Source organism: Amblyomma maculatum, chromosome 7 (genome assembly GCF_055883805.1).
Source record: "Amblyomma maculatum isolate TAMU_Amacu chromosome 7, ASM5588380v1, whole genome shotgun sequence".
NCBI classification, from domain to species: Eukaryota; Metazoa; Arthropoda; class Arachnida; order Ixodida; family Ixodidae; genus Amblyomma; species Amblyomma maculatum.
This window is the reverse complement of record NC_139350.1, coordinates 114,863,646-114,873,474: the sequence shown is the minus strand read 5'-3', so window position 1 is coordinate 114,873,474 and position 9,829 is coordinate 114,863,646. Positions and strand designations below refer to the sequence as shown.

The following is a 9,829-nucleotide window of genomic DNA, read 5'->3' as shown; positions in this document are numbered from 1 at the left end:
CCGACAAACATCCGAATGAGTCCCATTTGACACAGATAGAGAAAGCGGATGTTGGACTGCCGATTTTCCTCCAATTTCCAAATGTGCTATTCTGACTATTTCCCTTGATGGTTTTACTTTGGACCAATGTGGGTCGCCACTCTGGATGAAAGTTTCCTTTTGATTTCGGCGGGCTACTCACATAATGATATGGACCGACGTGGGTTCCAACTTCCACCAGGATGGGTCCAAGTATATTTGCTCAGGTAGTTAGCATATCGTGCCTATGTGGACAATTGATGGGCTTTTGTTAGGATGTGGACAAAAGCAATAAACATCAGGTTAATAGCATCTGAAACTCTTCTGCTCCTATAAAAGTGTTCAGAAAATTAGTCATCAGTTCATGACTTAGACGATCCAGTGTTGGTCGCACGACACGGCGACAAAACTCATTCGACACAGCTGCGCAATGATTTAGCCATAAACTGAACGTTCCTGACACTACTGAGAGGCGTGCGAGACTGTCATTGAGGAAACAATCACGTGAAGGAAGTAAAGCAATACAATGTCCACGAATACCTTATTGCTTGCGTGCCAGACGACATTCGCACCCCACAGGTGTTGACTGCGGGACTGCTAGACTTCGGGACCTTTGTAGTTCGGGCATAAACTGAGTGCGAAACGTCCTATCGTTCCAAAATATCGCGGATAGGCAGCATAGCCTCTTGGCGCCGCCTAATTATAGTACATTGTCCGCTAGGGACGATGAAGCTATGCGGACCCATTGGACTCGAATTATTGGTGCAAGCCAATTTGCTCGCACATAATATCGGCCACACGATCTTAACAGCATTGATATCATGGTAGGTGAACTTAGCATGTCTGTAAAGAACACTTATTGAAAACATGGATACAACAAACAGACGGGAGAGCACGTATGCCTAGTTCAACCTCTTATCTTGTGTGTACTAAATAGAACTATAGTTCTATTTATACTACACTACGGAAATTAGTAGGCTCCCTAAACTAGCCTCTCATATATTAAAAATTAGGTGTGAGTAATTCCCCCTCATTTCAGAAAAGTTTACAAGGTCGCAATAATCAAGGCGAATGAAATTTCGTTATAATATATAGAAGCTTCAAACTGTTACACAAATCGGCCGTAATAATAATTTAGGGCACATATAGCACAAATAAGGGATGCAAAATTGCATGCAGATAATACTCAGGCAATGCACTGTGTTCAGCCCGCTGTGACCACTGTAGCACAGGCAGCGGCCTTGAAGCGGCAGCTAAATAGGCTTTAGTGCTTATTTTTGCAGGGACAGGTCTCGCTTACCTTGAGTCAGCACTCATGTCCTTGACCATTCCGACACTAGCAATATGGGGACTCGCGGCGTACATAACTCGATGCAGACAGGGGACCTGTTGTGGTTTTGTGAGGGCATTTAGAATTTGGGCAATCGTTGCAATACCTGCATTAGTCCCTAACAGGACTCTACTACGCAAGAACTATTTGGCACTGCTCTATTTATGCCCCACGGATTCGATATGGTGGTTGCTCGGACTAATGCCGACCAAATAAGCACACACTCAGAATAATGGTTCCTTGTGAGATAACTGACAGCAGATCCAGTAAAGATGGGGTCACTGTGGAAAAGAACTGACGCAGTAGAAATGAAGCCATCCTCTTTAGATTGCCTCGGCAAAACTGGGGCCGTGGCGGAAGAAAAAAAATCTTGCGTGCCTGCATGCTATCCAAGTCACTTTCTTGTAGATTATTTGAGGCAGGTGCAGCTTTTATGAGATCACTTTATGGGAAAGCCACCTTTAAGTGCATATGAGGCCGCATAAGCTTTACTGGTTTCGCTCATATCAGACGAGATGGGGCTGAACGACTGGCATTCATGCCTACTACCCCCCCCCCCCCCCCCAATGTCCCCAATGTAATATTTGAAGGCACCTGCTACAGAAAGCTGTGCTCTAACTGCGAAAACGTCATCTAGGTCAACGCAGGCTACCCACACACATTTGCTGAAGTTCCTATATCTGTTTAGCGCTCATGGAAGCACAGTCACGTGTCCGCACGCTGCCTACGTAGGAATAGTTATGTATATAACGGCTAGAAACCCCCTGGATGCGGGTTCGATTCTACACTGGGCATATCAGGGCTCAACACCCTGACACGTGTGCATAATGCTGTCGTGAATTCTCGCTATTCATTATTTGTAATTGTAATTACTGTTATAAATGATTTGTCTACTAATTGTAAGCATGCTCAGTCGGTTCGAAAATTTTCCTTACTTTGGTCATCGCGCTCACGTAATGTTTGCAAATATTACCAGAACATCGAAAGGCGTAACTACCTCTAACATCATGTAACTTGATGTAAAACAACAGTGTGAACAATTTCTAGCATGAAGTCTGTTCAGCGATTAAATAAAGGTGATTTATAGAACAATTCGCAGCATATTTTCTTTTGATGGCCGCGCGAAGGCCGATTTTTAACACTCGCCATTCGTCTTGGTTTCCCACTCTGCCCTCCTCTGCCTTTGTCCTGGCATTGCAGCCTTTAAAGCCTTTCTTCGTGGCTGTAGATCTCCAAGGACTGCTGATGCCAGGCTGCGGCAGTGTGCGTATCACAGCATATTTTGATGGCATCATGCTGTACGTTCCAGAAGAGTTAGCTTAAAAACTTTTATGTCCAGGATGTATACCTCAGCCGGAGGTTTCTGAGAATACCTCTAAAAGCAGCTGCTTCTCATAGAGTTCACGCAAAAGCGCATACCCGAATAATTTTTTTTCTGTTTGAAGGAATGAGCATTTTAGGTATAATTCTTGACTGCTTTTGTGTCTGGGAAGGAGTGTGGTCTTCCTTTGCGGAGGGTGTCAAGGTTCGCGCCCGATTGGCCCAATCATGATTTAGCTTTGCGTTAGCGACGGTATTTTGACTATACAATTATGCTGGACACAATTTGGCACTTGTGCCGCATTTACAAACCACCATTACGAGATATGAGTAATGTGGAGATCTGGTGGTCTTGTATTTTTGACCCAGAGGAACAGAGTTAGTCGTTTTAACTGCGCTTGGAGAGCCACGCTAACGGGGGAGGTTTGCATTTCCAAACCTTTCTATCGCCTGATTTTCTTGCACTGAAGAGCCTTTCTGTGGGAATGGAATCGATGGAAAGCGGCAAACGTAATCGTAAAGCCAAAACCGAGCAAGCCCCAAAAACGGGAAAAATGTATACCCATTCCTTAACCTTGCGTGTTGGGAAATTTATGGAGCACATGGCACAAACGAGACTTGCGTGTTTCATGGAGCAAAGCAACCTATGGGCGGACGAGATGGATGTTTTCCGGCCAGGCTTGGCGCAGAGGACGTGATACTGTGACTAAAATACGAAATATTAGACTAACGATCTGGGAACGTCAAAGTACACATGGGACTAGACCTAACAAAAGCCTTCGACAACGTCAGGCAAGAAGCTATTCTCAGTTGTCTCTAGGAGATCGGAGTGGGATCCAGAATATATGACTACATAAGAGACTTCCTAAGAGATAGAACAGCCTGCGTTAGTTTCCAAGATATTGAGTCTCCCATATTGCAGCTAGGAAGTAGGGGCATACCGCAGGGTCGCTTCTTTCCCAATTCTTCTACAACGTGGCGATAAGGGGTCTCCCAAAAGCGCTGAGTAACATCGAGGGGCTCAAATTTAGCATGTACGCGTACGACACCAATCTCTGGAAAAACCAGGGGTCTAATGCGAGCATTGAGAGACAGCTGCAGGCAGCGGCAGACACTGTAGCGGACTACGCGGCTAGTAGGGGGCATTCATGGTCACCGTAGAAATCGTAACTTCTAGTCGTCAACGCAAATTCATTGAGGTGCGAGAAATCGGAGAAATCGATATGAATGTGGGAGGAATTCCGTACCAAAGGTTAACCAAATACGAATCCTAATGCTATACATTCAGGAGAATGGATGCAACGACGGGATACTAAAGATATCAAGGAGAGTAGCCGGGTCGGTTGATACATCATCACTAAAGAAAGCGCGCACTTTCGACAGGACACAGGGAGTAAGACAGCACAGATTTGGGAATGAATACAATATATTTCAAATACATTTTAGCACATCAATACGCGAACATTTTCTGAAAGTATAAAAATATTGCTGAAGAAATAAACTTTCCAGAAGTGGCAGTGTAAATGAAGCGTATAATAGTTTAATCACACCACAAGAAATGCATATAGTGCTCTCTGCCGGAAAGCAGACTGCGGCAGGGTCTGATAATTGAGTCCCGATGCACTGGCTGCAAAACCTATAGTGGGATCGGGGATTGCTCGTGTTCTAGGCGTCTTCCGAGACTTCTTGCTCCTGTTTACTAGAGTCTTCTTCTTTTCGCTCATTATTCTTCCCTTCTCCTCATCTTTTGAAGCCCAGGGAAACTCGCTGACATGTTTATGGCGTGTACATGCGTTGTAGTGACTAGCGACGATTACGTGAAATTCGCCGCTGACTATCCAGTTGTAGCTTTGGATACAAAAGAGATAGGTGCCTCCACATAGGGTCCTTGGTGCCGCGCAAGTTAGAGGTGCATGTAGAGAGCGCTTTTGCTGCCTATGGCTTATTAACCTGTGTTTTAGATGTGCACTGATGTTACATCAATAACGTTTTTGAAATAAATTTTACCTAAACAAGAAAAGAAACAAAAAGATTTCGTAATGAAACATGGTGTAATGTCGCCTCACGTCTGCTCTTAAGGTAAAACTTGAGCGCTTTCTAATTTTCATTTAAAAATTATATTTTACTCCCAGAAAGAAGTAGAAGCATCCAAAAATTTTATTATAATTTTAACCATTGGCACATAGTTGCGAGTAACAGAATCCACTGACTAGGCCATGAAGAGCGACCTTTCATAGGCCTGTTTCCTAATCTTCATAGGTCGGAGATAAGAGGGTGTGTTTATGTATATGCATATTAGGTGTTCTTTCACATAATGGTGCATTTTATGTCCGCATGCTACTGTCAACTGTTTTTAATTTCAAACTGGCGATAGGCTGAAAACAAACTCTTTCATCAGCGCTTAAGTCTGATTGTTTCAAGCAATTTTGTTTAGATATCACACATAATGGTGAAGGTCTACACATAAACATTCTTGTTGCTGGATTGCTCTAAATGAGTGTGAAAAATAAAAATGATTGTGGAGGCCACATCATCTGCTGATATATACAGGACCTATTGAGCTGCGGCAAGAGCTGAAGGCGATAACTGTACAGGGAATAGAAACAAAATACTGCAGATTTGAATATTTAATCAAATGCGAAGTAGGTGCGTAACACTCCTTATCCCTGCTGTACTTTTCATGCATTTTACACTTTGTTATGAGGTTCTTGCGCCATTTAATTAGTAGAATGACGTTCCCACTTTATTCGTAACCGTTGTACTTCAGCCCGTCAAACCTGCACCGCAGTGCCAGACGGGCAGGCGTCATCCACTGCTCCGCGAAGCAAACGCGCAGTCCAGCCGTGTCCTGAACTTTTCCTGCACCGTCTTCAGAAATGAGCGAAAACAGGCAGCCCCGCCGCGGTGGTGCAGTGGTAAGAGGCCCGACTATTGTGCCGGAGTACCTGAGTTCGATCCCGACCACGACGGCTGCGTTTTGATAGAGGCGATCGAAGAGGAATCTCGGGGCTGTGCGATGTCTGCGCATGGTAAAGATCCCCAGGTGATCGAAATTACTCCGCAGCCTTGCACTACGGCTCTTCTTTCTCTCTATTTACTTTCATTCGCCCTTGCCTCCCTTCCCTTACAGCGCGGGTCAGGTGTCGACAGAGCTAGTGTGACAAATACTGTGCCCTTCCCTTCCAGTGAGCCGTTATTATTATTATTATTATTGTTGTTATTATAATAATAATTATTATTATTATTATTATTATTATTATTATTATTATTATTATTATTACAGGCACAACGTATTTCTTTACAATGTCCTTCCGAAAGGTCTGATGGTGGGATTAGTGGGGAAGAGAGAGAGAGAGAGAGGGAAGCGCGCTTGAAGGTGAGCTCCAGTTGAGGCTCGGAGGTGAGCTCAGTTAACCCTTTAACCAGCAGATCAAGAATATTGTTGACCCACTCTAGGCGGCCACAAAATGCCTCTCCCTAAAATTTAGAACGTGTTCCTCCAAATTTAGCATTTTTATAAAGTAGCCTCTGAAATAAAGATGTATGAGTCGTCAATAGATGGCCGTAATGACCGTGTTCAACCTCAAAGTGCCGTCGTCGTCGTCTTCTTCGCGCGCGCCACGTTGGCAGAGTTCTGGCCTCAGCAGATGCCGATATCCGAAGTTAAGGGTGGCGACAATTTTACTTCTTTGTAGAGGCGTCTCTAAACGTGGCCCGTACAGAATAGTATCACCTATTTCGCAGCAGAAGCGGCAGTGCCGGACGAAATAAATAGACTACAAAATTGTCGAGCTGCCAGAATAAGGTAAAAATTTACCGCCAATGATGTGCAGTCGGCTGTTTGTTTTTATTTCCACAATTGGTTTGAATGTGATACTGGACATGTAAATGAACACAGAAAACTTTGTTTAGAACTACCTTTGCGTTGCCGCTTGTGTGTGAGCTGCTCAAGGTCACTTTTCTTTTTTTTTTTTTTGGGGGGGGGGGGCAGTTTATGGCGGGAATCTGAGTACTCGTGTTCATATAAAGGTGAAATAAGCTTCGCGGAACGTTAGCTTTTAATCACTTCATTTTTTTTTGGTTCTTGCCAGCAAGTAACGTACTTATCTTCCTGGAGCCATGGAAACAACGGTGTTTTATGGAAATCGTAGTCAACACAGGAGGTCAGAGGGCGCTGTGCTCTCTGCCATAAAAGTGTGTCAGGCTTCAAGTCCACCAAATGTGCACGTCTTTTTGCGCCTGAAAAGCGGCAACAACTGTTTTCTTCAATTACAGCTCAAATAGGACATGACTGACTCATGTCAGTGCGCCAGCTTTGTGCTCCTTATCTTGGCAGATGAACAAAATTGTTGACGTACTGTATTTTTTGAAATCCTTTTTCAAACGCATTCCCATTTTTTTGGATGCACATTTAGACTAACAAAAACTAATACAAACGAAGGAAAAAATTATGGCATCGCTTTATCTGGTCTTGCCAGTTAAAGGGTTAAGCTTCTTCACGACGCAGCGAGCAGCTCGGAGCCGAGATCCAGGGAGCACTACGCGTGAACGTCTGCTATTTGTGAACGCTGGGGAGTAACTGATGTGAAGGGAGATGCCGAAGTTGAGGACGCGTGAGCGACACACGACTGCTCACTCCGGAGTATAGTGAACTATACTCCGGAGTAACACACATTGTGCAACGCTGCCCAGTGACGGTCGCCACGCCCTCAACAGACACGTCCCTCTCTCACGGTCTTACTACCTCACTGGGTGCATCTATCGGGCCGCTCCGCCCCCTCAGTGTTAAAGGGGGCATGAAACGGCTAGAAAGGTCACTGACAAATGTTTTCAATGTGCAGAACAAATGCTTCCGAGCATTCGTTCAAAGTAAAACTCATCGGAAAAAATCCAGCGATTTGTTATTTATTTTTAAAAACAGCCTTTTTTGAAATTCGCAGCTGGAGAAACTGCAGAAAGAACACGAGCTAGCCTTCTTCTCGCTGCGCGGTGAGCAAGCTGCGAAACCGACTTACTACGAAGGCCAGGTTGTTCGCCTGGAGCAGCAGATTGACAAGTACCAAACTCTGGCTGGCATTGAGGAACTGGCCCGAAAGGCTCGTGATCTGGATGCACCTCAGGCAGTCGCGGTGCCCCGACGGGCCCCCGTGTTGCAAGCTGTACCACAGCGGTCTTGGGAAGTCCAGACCACCCTCGTGTCCCTGCGGTCATGCGAGGCACAGACTGCCGCAATGGCAACCTGCGAAAAAGGGGTGCAGGCGCAGTGGAGGTTTGCTGTGGGCATGGTTCAGACGGACGAGGTGGAGCGCTCAACGCAAGAGTCTCAGGCGCAGGTCGACACCTGTCACCGGGAGTGCCAGACAGACGAAGTGCCCACTAGCAAAGAACCTAGTCCAACTTCAGTCTCTGTGACCAGCCCTGCTGCTGTGCAGCCCCCGCCTCCTCCCCCTCCGCCACCACCACCATCATCCTTTCCTTGCGCTCCACCGCCTCCTCCACCTCCTCCTCCTTCATCCTTTCTGGGTGGGGCTGCACCCCCGCCTCCTCCCTCTCCACCTCCTCCTCCGCCATTCATTCTGGGTGGGGCCGCACCCCCACCTCCTCCTCCTCCACCCCCTCCTCCCATGGGCATGGCGCCCCCACCACCACCACCACCTCCACGGCCTTTCCCAGCCATGTCCTCCATGCCCCCTCCTCCGCCCCCACCACCGCTGATGGCGCCTGTCCATGGCATGCCAGCTCCACCACCTCCTCCCCCACCAGGAATGGGGCCTGCACCGCTGCCAGCGCCCCCTGTGGGCGGCTGGCACAGCGCATATGCCATAGCCCGCAAGCAACCCGTGAACCCCAAGGCACTAATGAAGCCCCTGTACTGGGCGAGAATTCAGGTGCCCGCACAGCAGCCAGAGAAAGCTCCCGAGAAGGAAAAAGACCACAAAACATTGTGGGAGTGTCTGGAGGAGACTCCTCCTACAGACTGGGCTGAGTTTGCTAACCTGTTCTCAAGACAGATCCAGGAGAAGAAGCCAACTGCCAAAACGAAAACCAACCAGAAGAAAGGGAAAGGGGTGGCGAAGCTCCTTGTCCAGAAGCGGTCACAAAATGTAGGCATTCTCATATCGAGCCTTCGTCTTGAAATCTCAGACGTCGAAAATGCTATCTACAACTTTGACACATCGATTGTAAGCCTGGAAACTCTGCAAGTTCTGTACGAAATTCGCCCCACGAGTGAGGAGCTCAATTTGATCCAAGACCATCTGGCCCTGAAGCCCGACATTCCCTTGGACAAGCCAGAGCGCTTTCTGCTCGATCTGTCTCGCATCCCCGAGTATGCCGACCGTGTGGGTTGCATTATCTTCCAGTCGACGTACACAGAATCCATCAGTAGTGTGGAACACAAGCTCAACAACCTCAAAATGATATGCGAGACGCTGCTGCACAACAAGGAGGTCCACAACATTCTGGGTCTTATATTGGCTCTCGGTAACTACATGAACGGAGGGAATAGGAGTCGTGGACAGGCTGATGGCTTTGGCCTCGAGATCTTGGCCAAGCTGAAGGACGTCAAGAGCAAGGACAACTCTTTAACTCTTCTTCACTACATTGTCAGAGTCTATATAAGCAAGTTCCAAGAGAGAACGGACATCACCCGGGAGAAGTTGAAATTTCCTCTGCCTGAGCCGAGCGACATGGAGCGGGCTGGGTTAGTCAGTTTCGATGACATCAGGGCAGATCTTAAGAAGCTTCACTCCCAGGTCGAAGGTTGCGAGACGAAGGTACAAAAAGTGCTGGCAAACTCCGACGCCGAACACCAGGAACCCTTCAAGGAGCAGATGAACATTTTCCTCAAGAAGGCTTACAACGAGCACAAGGAGCAGGAGGAGAACCTTGAGGAATGCCGGCTAAAATTCCTGGAGACCAAGGAGTACTTCAGTCTGCAGCCAAAGTCCAAGAACGAGTCCGAGTGGCCCAAGGAGTTCTTTGCACCGTGGGTGCCCTTCTGCAACGACTTCAAGAACATCTGGAAGAAAGAGGTGCAGCGCAAGATCAAGCTCGATTTTGAAGCAGCAAGGAAGAAGGTGAAGGACCTGCAGGAGGCAATTATTGACCTGGCAAGCGTCGTAAATATCAGTATTGCTCTCAACTGAAAATAAATCCTTA

General features: G+C 46.9%; 1 protein-coding gene across 1 annotated transcript; it reads left to right on the top strand.

The window, feature by feature from the left end:
- The first annotated feature begins 221 nt into the window (after positions 1 to 221).
- On the top strand, positions 222 to 9,816 carry LOC146184478 (formin-2-like). Its single transcript, XM_084608557.1, has 3 exons — positions 222 to 245; positions 2,549 to 2,611; positions 7,609 to 9,816. The coding sequence occupies exons 1-3, from the start codon at positions 222 to 224 to the stop codon at positions 9,814 to 9,816; spliced, it is 2,295 nt and encodes a 764-aa protein (XP_084464683.1).
- Positions 9,817 to 9,829: the final 13 nt, after the last annotated feature.